The following is a 20374-nucleotide window of genomic DNA, read 5'->3' as shown; positions in this document are numbered from 1 at the left end:
ATGAAATACTATCCTTATTTCTAAAACAGTAAAGTCAATTTTATCATATCTGCCGGCAATGTATTGAATTAGTTTCTCGATTTTGAATTCCGAACGCTAAGAAAAAGAAAGCTACTTTTTAGGAAGCGTGAGGTTTTATACGAAATTTATTTGTTATAAAAAGTTTTTTAAAGCTTAATATTAAATCTACAAAGTCAATACGATTTTTACAGATGTTACGACTGATAAATGTATTTAACTCTCACATGGGTTTTTCGAAGAGGGAGTTAGGAGAGTTGTTGCAATTGCAAACATGGCAAAAGTCGTAGACGACCAATAAATGTTTTGGACGTTCTTTTAATGTATCTAATATTAGCCTCGCTTAGTGCGTTTATATTCGGCGCCACTTACGTTGCCAGGTGGTTGCTCTTTCTCGCTTTGACTTCACCGATAAATGATATCGTTCGTATCGTATTCTTTGTGTACGGCCGCGTGTCAATTAGCCAAGTTTTTTGGATAATGTCCAAAAATTCTTCAACAGAAACCAATACCATTTTAGTCAAATAAAACCAGTACGTACCATCGGTTTATTGAATCTTTCACTCAAGAGGTCGTGATTTCCTCGAGGGATTAATTAAATAGCCAAAAAACTACATGTTAAACATAACGCGCCGATATTCACGCCATTCCCCGCGGCTATGGCTAGGTGTCAAAAGCCTTACCTGACCGTTTCACGCCTACACAGTACAAGTTTATACTGGGCCGAATATTTACTATCTCAGGCACATTTTGTTTGTTCGGGAGTTATCCCTTCACACCTCACATTCAGGTCGCTACTCAAATTATTGTTTAAATATTGTAAAATTATTTCTCGTGATTGACACGAATGATTCTTCAAAAAAGAAGTTGTGCATCGATTCATAAAGTAATTTTTAAGTTTTTCAGTACATATTTCTTTTATCATCATTTATCATTATTATGTTATTGATACAAAGAAATGTCTCATAATAATGATGACGTATACGGGTTTTTACTTCTTTCGCAAATAAATCTCTCTCATACTAATATCACTTTGTCTTGTACATTAAATATCAATGGCGAAATGTCCAAGATTTCGGAAAGCGTATATTTATTTTTGTTACGGTTATGAGTCGATTTAATGTTGTTACCCTGTTTGAGCCCATAAAAATTCATGACAAAACCTGTATAAGCGGCTGGAGGCGAAACTTTGTTTTTTTGCAAGCCGTTCCTCGAAACTGAGGAAATGTCCGAGCAAAAAGTCGACGGAACAGGATTTCGTATCAGCGTTGCCAAATCTGGACGCGTTAAGAGATGTTAAAGGGGACGCCGCCATCGCGCCAGACCGCAGACCCGGCGCTGGAGGAATCACGGCAAAACCAAACAAAAACCAATGTCCTTCCATAAACGAGAGACACCTTGACACCACCTATCTTTCAGACGAAAATATAGTACCCAAAGGATTAATTTATATCTTCACTTATCTCCTCGACTGGGAAAGTCGTAAGTGTGACGAGACAATTTACACAAATTGTCTTATATCATGTCTGATAAGTGACTTGCATAATATCTTCATCAGATTAACTCGAATTTGTCACGCTTTTTTCTACTATAACATTTTACGGTTTCAAAATAATTTCTCTACATATATATCGGTTTTAGATAAATATTTTTATATTTATATGCCAGGAATAAAACAACGCATTATTCATTCTCTGTGCAATTAAAATGTGTGGGATAGTAACGTGATTAGATGGTTATTAAATTCTAATTTGATCAAAATGCGGGAACGTCGTCGTTACACGGTACGAATAAGCGATCGTAAAGTATAGTAATGCGTATGCGTGCGTGAGTCACGGCGCACTTGCACATGTGGACATGGAAATAGCTGCAAGTTGGAACAAATGTTCGCATCTGAAGCGGCGATCCTCACCACGAGTCGCCGCCCCGCCGGCCAGAGTATGCGACCGGCTGGCGCGCCAGTGCTGCGATATGTCGATAAAATACTGCACTAATCGCTTTTAACATTTTAAAAGAGCCAAATTTAACTTCTGATTATCTTAAGTGCCCATATTTAAGGTTATAGAATATTTTTTAATGCGAACAATATTCGTCACACTAATTATAAATCGCTGTGGAATTTACAATTTAAACGTTTGTGACAACGGTTTTATTTATTTGAACAGTAGTTAATGTAATATGGCTACTAATCATTCACTTAATTATAAAGCGAAAGAGAGAGACAAAAAACTGAAATATTCGTATTTAATTATGATCAGTTAATATAATTAAACTTAAAATATAATACAAAATGTAATTAAAGATTTGTATAATTGTTTGTATATATTATTACATCAGTTCTATAAGTTTAAATTTACGATAATCTGAGCACATGACAGTCGGTGCATCTCTAAGGGCGAGACTGGGCTGGCGCCGCGCTTTTTTACCCCGCCTCGGTCCACCAAGCCAAGTTCCTTACTGGCGCTTCAGTTGTGTTCAAATCGTTAGACGGGAAGGTTGTGTGTGTTATATTTAAACATTCGTCTAACAAATACGTAAACGTAATACGATGCAATGACAATTTGAGTGTTTGTTTTGAATGAAACTGTGTTAAATCGTGCCAATATTGCCAAGTTGCCTTGATGAGTGTGTCTACATGAATTGTTTATTGAGGATTGTTTTCTGAAGTTTTGGATTCGAATGAGCTGATCGAGGGAAAAATGTCAACAAATACATTTATAGCAAATACTGAAGATGTTACTCGAGCTGATGCGAAAGGTAATTGAAAATTGAAATATTTATATTTTTAATAGTTTTATTTTTAAATAAAATTTATGAAACTAAGTTTATTCAAACATCATTTTATTGCAAATGTTATTGTGTATTTACTTAATTGCGAATATATTTTTATATTTATTTAAAAAAAAATAATTTAATAATAATTTAGCTATATAAGTAGGTATTTATATATCTTTACATAGGTACATTTGTTGTTGTCTGATTTAAAATTTGCATCAAGTTCATTCACATTTTTATAACTTTTGAGTAACATCCTTCATCAGGCACGAATTAAAAAACACAATTATAAGAATGACGAACTCTGAAAATTTTCGAATTTGAATATATTTTTTAAATGAAGAACACATACTGGAATTTGATCGCGTTTTAAAAATACTATAAACCAGAGAAACATAATACTTACTCTACAAAAGAATATATTTCATACATTCCATATTCAAATAGCTTTATTACGTGGGTATAATATTCTGTAATTTGTACGCCGGAAGCCTCAGAAACGGACGGACAGACAGAATGACAAATTCGGCGCCCATATGAGGCAGGCCGTAAATAAACATTGCGCTGTAAAAGGACCCGATTAATTTCAATAGCAAATTGTTCTACGCCTACGGATAAATTAATTCGTAATGATATCGTTTTATTACATTTACAAATATTTTCAATAAGGTTTTGTACTTATTTGAAGAAAATTAGAGTTAAACGAAATGAAATAATTTTGAATTTAGAATGAATTTTATCGATTGATACATTTCATTATCTGTTTTAAAAGTAAGAGTACGTTTACGTTAAAGAAAAAAAAAACAATAACCGTTAAATATTAATCGATATCAATTTATTTATCGTGCTAAAACAGAAGGGGTGCTACAAAAAATCCAATGCACATGTTAGCGAGGGTGAAAACCCCATTGAGGCGAACAAGTGTATGTTTCACTACTAATTTATTCTAATACAACTATACCATTTTAGTTCCTATTACAATGCCATAAGAGGGATTCTTGTGTCAATATCCAATTTGTTTGTTCACATGTCGCATAGCGGGGGTCGTGAGATTTAAAGTCAAAGTTTATTTTTTTTAATAGAATTAGGTCGTTAGTGTTGCCAACTGTTTCGCAAACAAAGAAAAAAGAATTAAACGTACGCCTTAAACGTTATGGTTAATCTAGTTTATCTACGAATGTATTAAAATATATAAAAAATAATTTTATTAATCAACGACATTTATTCATAAAGATAAATAAGTGCATTGTAGGTACTTACCGACCCATTTTTTAAACAATAAAATTTTATCTGTACATATAGATAATTATTAAAAAGATACGGAATAAAGAAGCTCATTCTTACGTCATATTTCAAAATTATTTTTTTTATAAAACAGTTAATCAGTTGAATATATATATATAGGTGCAAATTTATAAAGGAAATAAACGCTGTTACATTATCTTAAGCGCAATATACAAGTAAACTTACATACATCATTATCCCAACTTATCAGTCTCTTTCACTGTATTGTATTTGGAACAAAAATGAATCAGTATGAATAAGTATTACGACACCAATCTAAATTATAAACTACATTAAATTTAAATCGCTTTTTATTATTAATATATGATATATATATCTACGATATTATAATATCTTTCTTTTCACTATATCTATATTATACAATTATTACACATAATTTGTCAATTGTTATCACATCTGTTCTTATTTAATTAAATTGAATTAAAGTTACGTAATAATTCATTGTAATTTACATAGTTCATCAATAATTTTGAGATGGTACACATTAAATAATTTTTAGCTTTAAAATCTTCAAATATATACTGAAAAAACGTAATGAAAATTATTGGATTAATCATTTGCACAGAAGTCATGCTTTACTTTGTAACAAGTCGGTGTTACACATGTCAAGCAGGCGACACAACGATTCCATTACAGCTATTATGTCCCACATCTGGTGGTACCACATCTGGTGGCCAATCGTTGACGTCACTTTGACATGTGGCGACAATCGTACAGTTTTATTACGGGATGATTATTGTAATTGTTTTTCAGATGTTTACATCATGTTTAGTTAACATAAATGTCGGTACGTACTTAAAGTATCTATTGTTCGTTTTAAAGAATAACATTGATCTTTGTTCGCTAAAATTGTAGAAACTGTTTATTTAATTAAATATATGATAAAGTATGTATTTAAAATATTATTAAGTTATTATTATAATTATTTTCATTTGTAAATCGATCAATACAACAAATATTACTTTAGTCATCCCAATTATATGCACATGATTGAAAAATAAAAATCAGGATCTTGTTTATGGCAAGCGACATAAGTGGGATTTCCCGGTGTCGTAATACTTACTCAGAGCATCAATAGAAAAAAAAGAGAGATGATGATGTCTGTATAACATTAATGTGTAGTTAGCTCTTAGTAATTTATATTTAATATCATAATTCAACAAGATTATTCTTTATATTTATTCAAGATTATTCGAGACAAAAAAGATAAGCATTGATGCCATTTGACTTTCGAACTAAAATAATCTTTCATATATTTCGCTTGAGATGCATCGACTAAATTTATTATATTACTTTTATTGTGAATTTTATTTTTGGTTTACCAATTGATTTTGCATTAACCAATAAGTACATGAACATTTTTGTCAATTAAATTTCAAAATAAAATAAGATATATAGATCTAGTCTAGTCCTATGTATTTCCTACTGTAAATGACATCAGTAACGTCATAATGTTAAAGTCAAATTATAATTGTATTTTGGCGAAATTATCTGTGCCCTCTTGGCACAAATAAAAGCCAAACCAAAAAAAAAAAAGTATTTCGAACTAAATTCGACTTATAAATAATTTTATTTATTTTCGCTTGTCAAAATTATTTAGGACCGGAAACTATGCAACAATTCATGAAACAATATGTTACTAAAAGGAAATCATATTAAGTGTTGAAACGATATCGTCCGACAAAACACGTGTCGTAATACACGTGAGTATGTTTCAAAATATCAACCCGTAAAACTGTTAAAACGGATATAATTTGAAAAACAATTGCTTTTTCATTCAATAACTATTTTATCTGCGAAATGTATACAAACCTCATTTTAAGATCGGAAATATAAAAGATATATTATTAATTATTCTGTTAAAGTACCTCAAATCATTGAATTGTCTTTTTAAAAGATATAATAATATAATGATACTATACGTCTGCCATTTTTTATTTCTCACTGTAAAACGCGTCACGCTTTTCTCCCCAATCAAAAGGGGGGTGCTATGTGGGACTCGCCGGTGCCCAATAAAAACGAGCGGTTCCCTCTTGGTCTCTTCGGCGGGTGTCACGGAATCCTTTTCGCATGCTACCGTGACATACAATACCAATATTACCCATATTTTCTTTTTAATCGCAGAAAAAATAAATTCATTAATTAAAGGCGATTATAAGTAACAAGCTTGTAATAACATAATAATAAAAACTAAGAAGTTAACTTATTTATTTAAGCTATATGTACATAATTACTAGAGCGGAGATGGCCCAGTGGTTAGAACGCGTGCATCTTAACCGATGACTTCGGGTTCAAACCCAGGCAGGCACCACTGAATTTTCATGTGCTTAATTTGTGTTTATAATTCATCTCGTGCTCGGCGGTGAAGGAAAACATCGTGAGGAAACCTGCATGTGTCTAATTTCAACGAAATTCTGCCACATGTGTATTCCGCCAACCCGCATTGGAGCAGCGTGGTGGAATATGCTCCAAACCTTCTCCTCAAAGGGAGAGGAGGCCTTTAGCCCAGCAGTGGGAAAATTTACAGGCTGCTAATGCTAAAAAAAAACATAATTACTTATTAATTTTGTACGAAATTTCCTACAAAAGTGATTACATATACAAATACAATAAAGAAATTGGAACGGTCATAATAAAAAACGTAATCAAATCAAATAACAAGAACATACATGACCAAGTACTTTAAAAGTAGTTTTTAATTACAGCAAAAACTTCAATGACGTATTACTCTGCTTCAATATATGATAAAATTTCAAAATGGCATCAGGTTAGAATTTAATTGATATGTCTTATATATTTTTGTACAATGGAATTGAAATCAAATATGGCTACGCTTTCCACATTTTTATCAATAGTCTGTTGTCAGGTAATAAATCATTACGGTCAAATGACTTGTTCGATAACAAAAGTCAAATTGTAACAGATGTCAAGCACCGATCGTTTGCGCGCGTAAAACAATGTTAGTGTCATAAGGCTGACAGATGCAGTAACAATCAACAATATGCAAGCAACTCGTTTAAAAACAGATGTGTGTAAAGCTTAGTACATACTAATACAGTTGTCAGGGTTTCAATTTGTATGTAAACAAATATTATGAAGATTATCTTGCTACCTAGTAGCTTGGATTGGTCCCTTTTTTTGATTTAATTTTTATTTGCTAAACAACACATTATTACATTGATTTAAACAATGATTTATAAGAAATTTAAATCAACAAAAACTAATGTTTGACAAAAACATTATACGTTATTTTAATATACTATCCTTACTTATTTATTAAAATTAAGATTGTCTGCTAATTATTTGTTAAATGAATTATTTATTTATAGCACCAGTATAGCTGAATATATGATTCAAAATTATTTCTAAACTTGTTCGTGAATTTAAATTTGTCGTTTGTTGGTAATCAAATGATGGGTTTCCGTTTCAAGCACAAGGATCAATAGATAGATACTTATGGTCGAAGGCAGAGTAAAAAGTCGCTTCTGTTTCTTATATCTTAGGTGTCCCTGGGTGAAGGAGACCAAATATTGTCAGATAAATAATTAGCTCGTCTGCTTTTGTAAAATAAAATATTAACAATAATTTATAACAAAATGAGTGAACAGAATCTACACAACTACAAAACAATGGGTTTTGTGAAATTAGCAATCAAAGCATAGAATCTGCATTTATGCATTAACATTAGAGGGGTGACAGGAAACAAGAAATTCATCGAAAAAGACAAAGGGAGGAAGCGAGCGGGGTGGTCACACAAAAACAAAAGATCGCCCATCCTTCCCCTGATACGCGGATATGAAAAAACGTTACCATAGACAAAAAGTGCTAAGTTTTAAATGGAAGACTTACGAGTTCCAAGCATTAAAAAGTTAACATATCATAAAAAAACGCTTTTATTAAATTAGGCACTTAAGTAATACGTTGTTTTTATTTTAAATTACAAAACTTATTTTTGCAGACAATAATTCAAACTATATCTAAACACGATTTCTTTAAAATACATACTAATAACTAAAAGTTTTTTAGTAAAATAAGTAAAAATATAGATTTTTTAATCCAATAAATCATGTAATAATTGTGTAAGATGCCTAAACCTAAATACTGAACACAACTTCAAAGTCTGAGGCGGGATGATCGTAAAATAATGTATTACGTGTAAGTTTTATCAGTACAAACGCAAAATGAATGTCTAGCTGTAAATCGTATTGAGTTACAGACTTCAACAATATCCTGAGGAAACGACTTTTTTACGATAGCAAAATTTCGTTAGAAAATGGATTAAATATTATACAAGAAAAAACTATATTTTTGATTGTCTGTATTTTTACGGTTGTAATTCATACTTTTGGTTAATTTTTTTTAACCTTTGTCAAGCTTACTGCATTTCGTTATAAACGGTGAGCAGGTCAGTATTAATACATGCACAAGGTTGTATGGACAAGAGTATCTTGTCCCCCGGATATCAAAGGTTGGCCTAATGACGCATAATGTGTCCAAGTTCACTAATTAAAGTCTTCTGGCTTTTTTTACATATTCGTTCTTAATTGTTGTAGTTCGATATTTAAAATTGCTCCCTTCATATTTATAAATGAAATAACTGACATCAAATTATATTGTTATTCGTTTATATGACGTCGTCCTGTCGTCCTCTAGCTAGTATAATCAAAGTGAAATATAATTTGTCAGACTGAGTCTTTCTTTTTCCAGTCACTAGGCATGTTTTGGACCCTGACCGAATGAATTAAAATTATTACCTGGTAGGCAGTAACCCGTGAGGAAGCAAGGACGAAAACGTTGAGTTCTTTGCCTAGATTAGCTTCAACCAAAGAAATTCATATACTTAGACATATATTTATATATTTTTGTCTAATTAGTTGAAGACAATTATAAATTTTATAGAAAAACTATTGAAGGGTAGGCTTGGGCCCCAAATTGGGAAATATAGTTTTAAAAATATATTTTTTAATGAAATAAGTGAACACATATATTCTCTCATTGGTCAAAAAAAACATCGCATTAATTAATAAAATTGTGTTGCTGTGTGAAGTAAGAAAAGGGTAAAAGGAAAGGGAAGAGTTTGTTAGCATGCAGGTTAAACTAAATTGCCGCCATCCCACTAAAACTAAAATAAGAATAAAACAAAAGTTATGCAAAAGTTTAACAAAAAAAAAATCAAAATAGGTATTTAAATTAACCACGTATTCAACTTCAATTGGTTATGATAGTAGTAGTTTGTGACTGTGTTTTACCATATGTTAAATTTTTCACGGAATGGCTCCTAAAATAAATCAATAATCGATAAATTAAATTTCGCCTTCGAAAATTTGTCGCCACAGGGTAACACCCCCGCTATTTGTATATATCTACTTGCAAACAAATTCATCCAAATCAACATAAAAAATAAACACAAGCCACAATATTGTTCTTTAATAATAATAATGATGATCAATATTTTCGTTTTGTATTTAATTGATATTATGACTTCTATACGTGTTACTTTTATTGTGTACTAGTGGGTCACCACAAACTTCGCGTTTATTAAAAAAAAATTTTAAAAATTTTCGAAATCTATGACAGGATCTGTTTTGATATAATTTCATTGTGAACTGCATGTCACTCATCTATATTTGGCGCCATAATGATGAATCACTTTCAAATTAAATTTCTAATATCAATTAGTATATATAAGTTCAGTTAGTATTGGAGTTTGGCGAAATCAATTTACTTCAATTTTCTTTTTAATTTTTTTCTTATTCATCCATAGAGCGTCGCTCTCTAACCGGCCAGTAACTTTTATCAAAAGAAATTATTTGTTAATTCGTAACAATTTAGTAAAATGCCCTTAAAAATCCTCTTTAATTTTCTGCACATCTACGGCTGGAACTCCTCAAAATTTCCATTACTGATTTTTTATATGCATCCCCATAATCACTGGGGCAAAAATCGGCTCACGCTATTAATGTATACGATAGATCAACAGGTTGTATAACAAAAAATGTACAGAGTTGCAACGATCAAACGCATACACCCGAGGGAGCGTGAATGACACTATGTGGCCTTGTTAGGACGTACGATCTGGTTTATTTTTTTATAAACGTGGCGGGCAAGCGCCCACATCGTCATTATCGAAGATCGAACATTATCTTATACTTGCGTCCGTTTTAAAATACAAATTGTTAAATAAAAAAATACCTCCGTTGAATTGAAAATGTATTTCATTCGCGTAATTGATTCTAATATTTGTTTCATGATTGCACGAAAGAATTTCCTTTCAATCGAATAAGATGTTTTGAATATAACAATTTTATGTAATAAAAATACGGTGATTCTATATTTTAACAATGTCTTATGTTTTTGTTTACTTGCAATGTGTATTCAATTCCACATTCCACGAGCGACGAACAAGATAATTTGCATTAATTCGCGAATACATAAAAATTCAAAATAATGTTTTTTAAAGATATATAGCCGCCTAATTTAAATGGCGCTGGCGCTAACTAGTTCGTTTTAAGCAACATCCGGGAAAAGAACAGATAAATTATGTTATTTATTCATTTTTGACTTTTTTATTTGCTATGTACCTACTAATGATAAATAATTAAATACATAAATCTGCGAATCATTAAATTTTCTAGCTTCAGTTTTTAAAGGGGTTCGTTAATTATTGAATAAAATTTATCTCATTTAATGTAACAAGCGGTTAATATCTTAATATATACAAATGAAGATTAAAAAATGACAATGATCGAAGTTACAATTACATTTTTCCGTGCCAGATGGCGGAAGAACACCGGGTTCCGCCATCTGGTTCAACTTAGCCGCATGCGAAATTAACTTTTTATATGTGATTTATTTTATCGACGCCGGGACGCCAGAACAAGGCCACGCTTTACTCTCCGGCACTCAATTGTCAATGTGATTTGCTATTGTTAAGGCAGAATATGTTCTTTATTTAAATTCCCATTTGATTTTTTTATTATATTCAACAACGATTTGCAAATAGGCAAGGAAAATATGTCCGAAAGAACAGTTGTTCAGTAAATAAATGTATTCCATATGCCAATGAAGATTTTTATCGTGCGCTGTCAAAAGCAAAAAACAAGTTGTAAATTAATGTTTTGCTTTAAGAAATCATTACAAACAAAAATTATCATACGTTTGCCCCCGGTTGCAAAGAGAAGTACAGTCACCTCGGAATGTATTTTATTATCTGTCAATCAAACTATATTTCAGAATGTATGCAGCTGTGTCTCCATAAAATCAGTAGTTTTTTGCAACCGACTGTATCACGTCGGCTCCTGTCATGCATAATACCCTAATGTATTTACAAAAATCTATGGTAAACTCTAGGTTTTATTTAAATGAGCACTCCTAGAGATGTGTAACAAATGACTTCTGACAAAATGTCACAGAGATGCAATATTTCTCTTTCAACCAGGTGGTTTTATCCATTAAACATCGTATCGGAGATGAGTGTAAAAAAACTGGCAAATTTGAAATTTTTCCTTTTTTTATTTAGAGCACATGCGTGATCTTACATTTGGCGCTTGGGTAACACTATTGTTACATTAACATATAAACATACAATTATATATAATAATAATTATTATATTATTAAGATGATAAAAAAGTGTTCCATTTAGTGTCATATTTAGTATCATTGAAAAGGTTTTGACCTTAATTTGTGCCTTTTCATATGGTATCCGGCAATAGTTTGGTATTTTAGGTGATAATTTTCCTTGTTGCTAGTAAGTAATAAATAAATGTAATAACACTAATGATCCTTAAAGTTTACCGTCATTGCTAGCCTAAACTCTTATTGTAATATAGAATAAATTTACTTATGTACACAATAATTAAGTTTATTTAGAAGTAGTTTGTTTCATTTTTTTTCTATATTTAAAATTTAAAACTTGGGTGGTGGTGTATACATAGACGACCTATTTGATATTAAACTCTTTTTGAATTAAGCACGTGTCAACCAGGTGTGTTGCAGACACTGTTGAGACTACTGGCCTGTAACAATAGGATATTTTGACTTCAACAGACATTTCCCGTTACAATGGTTTTATTTGGTTAGCTGTGTGTTAAACTATAATAAGTTTAATACATTTTTATAATACATTTCACGAACCCGATTATTCTGCGAACAATAAGAAAAACGGATACCTGTGTTATGCATTATAGCAATGTACATACATAAATGCAATCTAATTGATATTGGATAACTTATTCCTATTGGAATAAAATATATAAAAACATATACATTTATCTAAATGCATATGACTTGTTTTCTCAAAAACTTGAATGTAGTGTTACATAAATTTTATCAAGTATATTTTACACATAATTAGTTCCATATAAAATCCTTGACTGTTTTAACCTCCCGCATTCATTTTGAATGAAATGAATAATGATTCTGATTTTAGTGTTAATTATGGCTTCCTTATGTAACTGCGATTAACGCATTGAATAATAATAAAAGCCATTCCATATAAGAAATTGTTTAGTTACTTAGCAATGGCGACCGCATGGCGCCTACATGTCGCCGCGGTGGCGCGCGCCGCATACATGACTAATCGGGTCCCAGGCTGCGGGATTCTATCCCGCCTAAACACGAGATACTGGACCTAAACGAAATTAGGATATGTGAGGGATATGTGCAGGTCATACTGCATTTTAGAGAATTTAGGTACTATTTGTAGCACTAAAACATATACGTTTGTATTTTGTACTAATAGGTATATTAAGTTTGTAAATGCTCATCAATTATATTTTAGACATTACAGTATTGTACCAAGTTACTGTTTGGCGCCATCAGTAATGTTTGCGTGGTGAAAGTCTCAACATCACGACTTCTCATACATTAAGCTGACCGTGCGAATGTTTAACCGCGGACGCGACGTATTAGCCTAAATCATTTTTATAATACTGATCATCGTCATTATTTTCCCATTTCTTTCGGTAGCATCACGAACATTCCCGTAATTACTTCCTTAAGCTACAATCAGTAAATAGGTATCATATCACAACATTCTAATATTTTAACAAACATCCAGTTTTGTATCGTCATAATAGTAAAAAAAAAGAACTATGTCTAGGAACTTAAAAAAACTATCTTTAGGGCCGTATTTGAATAGGTTCGTTTTAAAGGACGCGTTTTGTTTCTGTGAAATTTGGCGCCAGATTAATATCACCTCTGGAGGCGAGGTTTTATCTAATGGTGAGATCGACACTATTCAACCTTTTGAGAGGGCCATAGCGCCGGCTCCTTTGAATCATGTAGAAGACATACATATTAAAAACGACCCTTATACGAAACATATTAAGGTTGATAATTGCGTATGATTTATACGTGTACTCTTTGTTTTACACGTCAACGTGAATCGGCGTAATGAGCAACGGACCCATAGTCGTTCATAGTCCTTATTTTATTGTGGGCAACAAACTGTGATATATTGTCGACCCGGATTTCTGTGAGACGTACATTAATCGTTTTCAATTAGTTTTTTTAACGAATACGTTTAAAAATACTACGTATAGACATTACATTCGACGTTTCATAAATATCATTTTCATTTTAAGTTATGTTTAGCAAGTGTAATGTAGGTTAATACTTTTTTATCTAGTATATCAGAAGTTTATAATTATATTCTGTGGATATTCGATCGTAAGTTTACATTGGTTAAAAAACTAAGATTGTTTTTAAATAGAATAATTAAAATACTAAAAGGATTTAACAGAATTTATTCTCACGGTGACGATTATAAATACCAGGAATGCAGATGTCGCTAAGAGTTGCTGTAACAATTCGCATAGTTCTTATCAGAAAATAGAAAAGGAATTTTATATGTAGCTTAAAGCAATTAAAACCTCAATCAAACGTAGGCGGAGCTGTCTGAACAATTCTATCGTTGTAAAAAAAACCCACCTGTAGTGTGAGAAGGTACGTGAGCGTAGCCGCGGCATCGAGTTCTGCCGATTTACCTTTCAAGTTGATAAGAAGTGTCGTGATACTTATATCCAGGAAATAAGATTCAAATTGCCGTGAGCTTTGGTTTTCGTTTTTATAATATTCTTGTCTAATTGGAACGCCTTCGCGGCGCCACGTTCGCTCGATTATGAGCCATAAACCAATTCCGGTAGCTCAACTCTTACGGACTTACGATTTATCTTCTATTAATCGCACGATTTCACTAGATTTTTCGTAAATATGAAACATTTGATAATAATTAAACGTGGATGTTTATATAAGCGTATGTTTATCCGACTCTTACATAAATTTGACTTATTATTAGGTACATATAATTTTATCTTTATTCGAATTTTGCAAAAACAAATATTTTTTTATATGACGTTAGCAGGAAATATCAAACATCCAATTAGAACGTTAAAGGAAATGAAATTGGTTTCATTAAAGCTCCTATTTTGTATTTCCTGTAACATACGACCTTCTGACGGCTTATATTATGTACATTTTTTAAATATAAATATTTTTTTAAGTAATGACGACCAAAGAGTATTAATTTACTGTGGGTATTGAAATTTAAAACTGTCAAACTAAAAAAAATGGATTAAGATTCATGTAGCGACGATTCTTAAGTTTTTGTGTACAGTTTTTAGATTGAGAGATTATGTCTATAAGAAAAACCCGAAAGAATTAACCAATTATCTCTATGGCAACAAAAAGTGTAGGAATGCGGACAAACTCTTGTTCTAGAAGTAAAATATTAATAAATAACAAAGACGCGCCAACATATGGCCGCGAACCGGTTAGGATCAAACCTGTATAAATCGGATAACTTAAGTACAATATCACTGTACACGGGCTGAATGTTTATCTCGGGATTTATCTGCGAAATTATTTATCACTGTACCGATTTTCTTATCAAGTTTTTGCATCAATATTATTCAAACTTTTGGATTCATTGTTTTTAAAAAATATTTTTTAATTAAATTGCTTTATATAAAACCGATTAGACTTTACGTAACAGAAGAAAATACAATATTTTTGTCAAAATAGTATCAAATATAATATGCTTTTTAAATTATGGCATTTAAAAATCCATCTCGTGTGAGTCTTGACGTCACTGCGCAGGCGCCGGCGCTTAGCGCGTCGAAGCTTTGCTGCGTTTTTAAAATTATTGATTTAATGAGAATTGTTTGCAATATGTATATTGTTTTAATTTAATAGCAGTTATCAGAAATAATCATAAGTGACTGTAACCAATGCCTATTGCAATTATAAAATAGCTAAGACTTTTTTTATCTGTTGTTATTAAAGCGTCGAACCGGAATATCATTTTGGCGCCATTGTGTAATTTAATATTGTCTTGATACATTTTGGTATCTGTATAATATTAAACTTAGGAATTTTTCCGCGGATTTGTCTACAAAACAACTTTCAAATTGATTATGTAATCAAAAGAATTGGGATTTTTTAACGATTTAATATTCAACGCTGCGGGTAACAAATTATTAGCGTAAAAAATGTATACCAATTACTAAATATGTAAGTTTTTTAAATTGTTATATTTAAATTATACAACGAACAAATTTGGAATCAGTTTTGGAAATTGAAAAATTATCACTATTTTATAAATTTATATTTAAATTGCAATTATTAAAACATACCTACGTAACATTTGATTGATTACTGGTCTTGTGTGTCTTGTGAGTTTAAACAAGCGGACAAGCTAGTGTTGCTGGTAAGATTCTAAGTTGCACGACTTAACAAAATATATACTCATAAAAACTAGGCGTTTGTTATGATTTCACAAGTCAGAATTGGCTCAGCTGTGTTGCCATACTAAAATAAAAATAAGTAAATTGAACCGGGAAATGCTGCTAGCACTCTTACGACTAAATTACGCATTCATGTTTTGTACTCTGACTTTTTTATCGTATTTATTATACATTTTTTTTTATGGCATTGGGAGGCGGACGAGCATATGGGCCACCTGATAGTAAGTGGTCACCACCGCCCATAGATAAAGGCGCTGTAAGAAATATTAACCATTCCTTACATCACCTATGCGCCACCAACCTTGGGAACTAAGATGTTAAGTCCCTTGTGCCTGTGATTACACTGGCTCACTCACCCTTCTAACCGGAACACAACAATACAGTGTACTGTTATTTGGCAGTAGAATATCTGATGAGTGGGTGGTACCTACCCAGACAGGCTTGCACAAAGCCCTACCACCAAGTAAATATATATATATATGTACACTAATATTACATAAATGTTTTACCAATTATAAAATATTTTATAAAGGCAATAAAACTGTAATAGATTATAACTATTATTTCGTATATTAATCTTTTCAAAAACGAAATATATAAATGGATTAATTAAAAAAAAGTTCATCGGTTTCATTTATCGCTAATTTCATTGCCACATGATCACATTCGATAGGCAAGTCGCGTCCCTGTCCTTTAACGAGCGGCGTCGTTTGTGCGTCTGTCTGTTGTCTTTTGTTAAGCTTCCGTCGCTGATGTATAGATGAAATGGAGCCGATAAGCGAGTCTTCGTTGAAAATTCACACGCCTTCATTAATTCCAAGTGTAAAATTTATTTTATTTTGTCTTAAAATGTAAGAACATATTTAATTTATTGGTAATTTGGTACTAAAATGGTTTTATCGTTTGTTGCAGAACGCATACTAGAACGTGATGCTGGTTTCGTATCAGGCGGAGAAGATGATGACTCGTGTTCCGGTCCCGCACACTCCGATGACTCCGGTGTAAGACTTGTCGAGTCAGACTCGCGGGTCAAGAGAGACCGATCGCCAAATTGTCTCGCGCCTCCAAAGAAACGCATCCGTCTTGACTCCAGAGAAGATTTAGCGAGTCCTGAATGCGAGAACCCCACCAGTCCTTTCAGGCCTTGGTCTTTCGCCGAAGAACCGCAACAAGAACCTCTTTCATTAGTTAAAAAAACCAGCGAAACTAGTCTATTAAGGCAAAGGCGGAGGCCATTAGAACCTCCAGCGCCTAAAGTTCCTACACCAACACCAGACACAAGACCCGGCCCACCGCGAGTCCCTCCTCATCCTGGTGTCGTCGAATCATTCGCCGACAGGTCGAAACCGAGAGAGCAGAGAAATTACAAAAACATGACAAGAGAAAGGCGGATAGAAGCGAACGCCAGAGAAAGAACGAGAGTTCATACCATAAGTGCGGCCTTCGACACGCTCCGGAAATCTGTACCGTCGTACAGTCACAACCAAAAGCTGTCTAAGTTGTCTGTGCTACGGATAGCGTGCGCTTACATCGCGGCGCTATCCGCGGCTATCGAACCGGAGGCTGACCTCTCAGAAGCAGTGGAAAAAGTCACGCAAACTATACACACTGAAGGCAAATTAAGAAAAAAGAAAGACGAACCTTGAACGTACACCGACTAACAGGGGATTGTTAGTGGTTCATACCGTCCTATGGAGCCTAAGCCTACGCGATTTTAAGTACAAAAAATGACAATAATATTGGATAGTAAACGATTTATTTATTTGAAAATCGGTAGGTTAAGATCGGTCGTTTCTTTTAATTCAACATTGGTCAAAATTCTGTTTGAATCTCGTTTGTCTTATGGTCTGTATTTATCGGTTTATAAATATTGTTCCTTAATTAAATATAATTTCGGGTTGATGACTAATTCCTAGCAAAGACAATTTTGTAAACGCCTGTGTTAACCATTCCCCAAGCCCAGTATTAAGACAAAAAAAAAAACTATTTAATGAGGATACTATATAAAAACTGTGTATTTTGGCTTTAATACTTTATATTTATTACAAATCGAGTCAGTAATTTTAAGTCAGAATTGTATATTTTATTTAGATTGTAAGTTGTGTATTCTATGTAAATATTATCGTTTATAATGTACAGTAAATGCTGTTGGTATTAAATGGTTGCGAATATAGTATAAAATAATATTTGTTCAAATAAAAGCAATTTTGTAAGCTCGAAATAAAGTATAAGAATAGTTTATCTGTTAACTAGTTAAACGAAAACATACATTCAAGCCTTTTCAACAAAAAAGTTATGTGGAAAAAACTTTTACGTAGCTACTTATTTTAATGTTCAAAAATCGAATGCCTTAAAGATATGATGTGATAATCAACAGCCGATAAAGTGTAGACATACATATATATTAAAAAGCGGAGTCGGCGTTCTTTTGTTATCGTTTTGTGTTACAAATCTCAATTTATGACAGTTTAACCGATTATAAATTATTATGCAAAATAAGTAAAAACTGTATGCAAGTCTTGAATTTAATTTCTTGACATTCCACTTATTAATTGTTAATTTCAAATACTTTAGTAACTTATAACTGAACTGTCAAACACAGTTACTCGTTTTTTAAACAGATACAGATAATAAATGAAAGATTACAGAAATATTCCTTTGTTTAATTTTTGTATTATTACCGAAAAAAATATAAATTTATTGATTCTACTACCTCATTAATTAAATGTAAAATATATAAAATCTGAAAATTCACTTTGATTACTACCACTACTACTAGAAAACCTACTAATATTTATATTAGCAAAGTATACGACTATAATACTACATGCTTATATCATATTACAACAAAACAACATTTCCTATTTAATCAATATTAGAATTATAGTATAGTATCAAATTAATTATTTATTTGATCGTTATTCCAATTCTCTTTTTACCTCATTAATCTTAAGGCAAAGTTATCTAATAGTAAGATAAATTATGAACGCCCACAGAGAAAGTGTGACGGTTAATAAATTCTTAATACGACATTTGAAAAAATGTTTAACTTATGATATTTTATAGCAAAACAACGAGTTATTTATCTGAACTTCCGACCATTTACATCGACATTTACCTAAATAGGAAGTAGCGGGCATCTGTTAGTTCACAATAACCTCTGTTATGACCACAGCTGCTTGGGGTGGCAGATAAGGTGGCACGTGGCTGTATGTCAATATTCCTTTGCCCCTTATCTGGGATATTAAAAAAGGGAGACATCGAGAAACGCGGGAAGAACGTTATCTAAAATTTACTTTTGTTTTGGTAAAATTGAGTTGCATTTTAGATTTATTGCACTGGATTATAGTGGCAAGCTCAAATAAATTAGAGGTTCGTAAAATTAACATATATATTCATATTATTTAGTATTAATAAGACACGTTGTTTCTTTCAAGTTAATTTACGAAGAATATATTTGAAATGGTCGGAGAAAATAATAATCCATTAAAAGAAACTGTTGACATGAAGTTCTTTAAGCATTTTGAAATAAAAAACAATGAACGAGGGTTGTATTTTTTATTATATTTGTATTATGTGAGGTAAGTGGTCAGTACCGTCCACAGACATTGGAATTGTAAGAAATTTCTTCGTCGTCATTGCGCCACTAACCTTCCCAAGGTTAAGATGTTATGTACCTGTAGTTATACTGGCTCACTCGCCCTTCAAACAATACTAAGTACTGCTGTTTTGGTGGTAAAATACCCAAACGGGCTTGCACAGAGCCTTACTGCTGAATGCAAAGCCCCACCAAGTAAATTATTCGTAGGTAGTTTATCTATTGAAACCATTTTGTATTGAGATTGACGTATCAATTATTTCGGCATGGATTTAGATTTCGCATTTTTGTATTTCAAATAAGAATAAGTGTATCGTCGATATTTTATATTAAAGAAGTCACACGACTATTAACGGATATGAATGGATTATTTATCTAATGAACGCATGAGAACGAATGCTCACGGATGGGAAATTATGTAAACGCTAATTTCAACTGATCTGCTGTATGTGATAGGCGAGCCTTAAAAACGATATTTCCTTGAAGCATGTGATAGCCACTTAAGCTAACCTATCACAGCTTTAATTGGGAATCGATGCTGATAGCTCAACTTAACCCGATCCGATACCGAAACATCAATATTTCAACCAAACAATATTCTTCTTATTTGTATGGATTGGTAATTTAGTAGTTAACTGCAATAGTGATACGTGTTTATTTGCACATTTGTAAACTGTTCTACCCTTTATTAGTAACGATATAGTGACAGCTGTTGTCACTAATGTTGAATTATCGCAAATGCGAGTGTCCAATCACCCCTAACGTCCTCACTAATAGAGAGGGTTCTTGTAACATACGAACCGAATTATACTTATTATACTTATGTTATATATTTGAATAAGTACGTTTTTATTAATCCTTAACTTATGTGTTAATCGATTTAATAATAATTGAATTACTATTTATTTTCTTATCGATTATGATTTGTTAATA

General features: G+C 32.1%; 1 protein-coding gene across 1 annotated transcript; it reads left to right on the top strand.

Moving 5' to 3' along the window:
- The first annotated feature begins 2508 nt into the window (after positions 1-2508).
- Positions 2509-18417, top strand: LOC125069799 (transcription factor ATOH8-like). Its single transcript, XM_047679376.1, has 2 exons — positions 2509-2775; positions 16756-18417. The coding sequence occupies exons 1-2, from the start codon at positions 2718-2720 to the stop codon at positions 17487-17489; spliced, it is 792 nt and encodes a 263-aa protein (XP_047535332.1). The 5' UTR covers positions 2509-2717; the 3' UTR covers positions 17490-18417.
- The last annotated feature ends 1957 nt before the right edge of the window (positions 18418-20374 follow it).

Source organism: Vanessa atalanta, chromosome 16 (genome assembly GCF_905147765.1).
Source record: "Vanessa atalanta chromosome 16, ilVanAtal1.2, whole genome shotgun sequence".
NCBI classification, from domain to species: domain Eukaryota; kingdom Metazoa; phylum Arthropoda; class Insecta; order Lepidoptera; family Nymphalidae; genus Vanessa; species Vanessa atalanta.
This window is presented reverse-complemented; position numbering and strand designations above follow the sequence as displayed.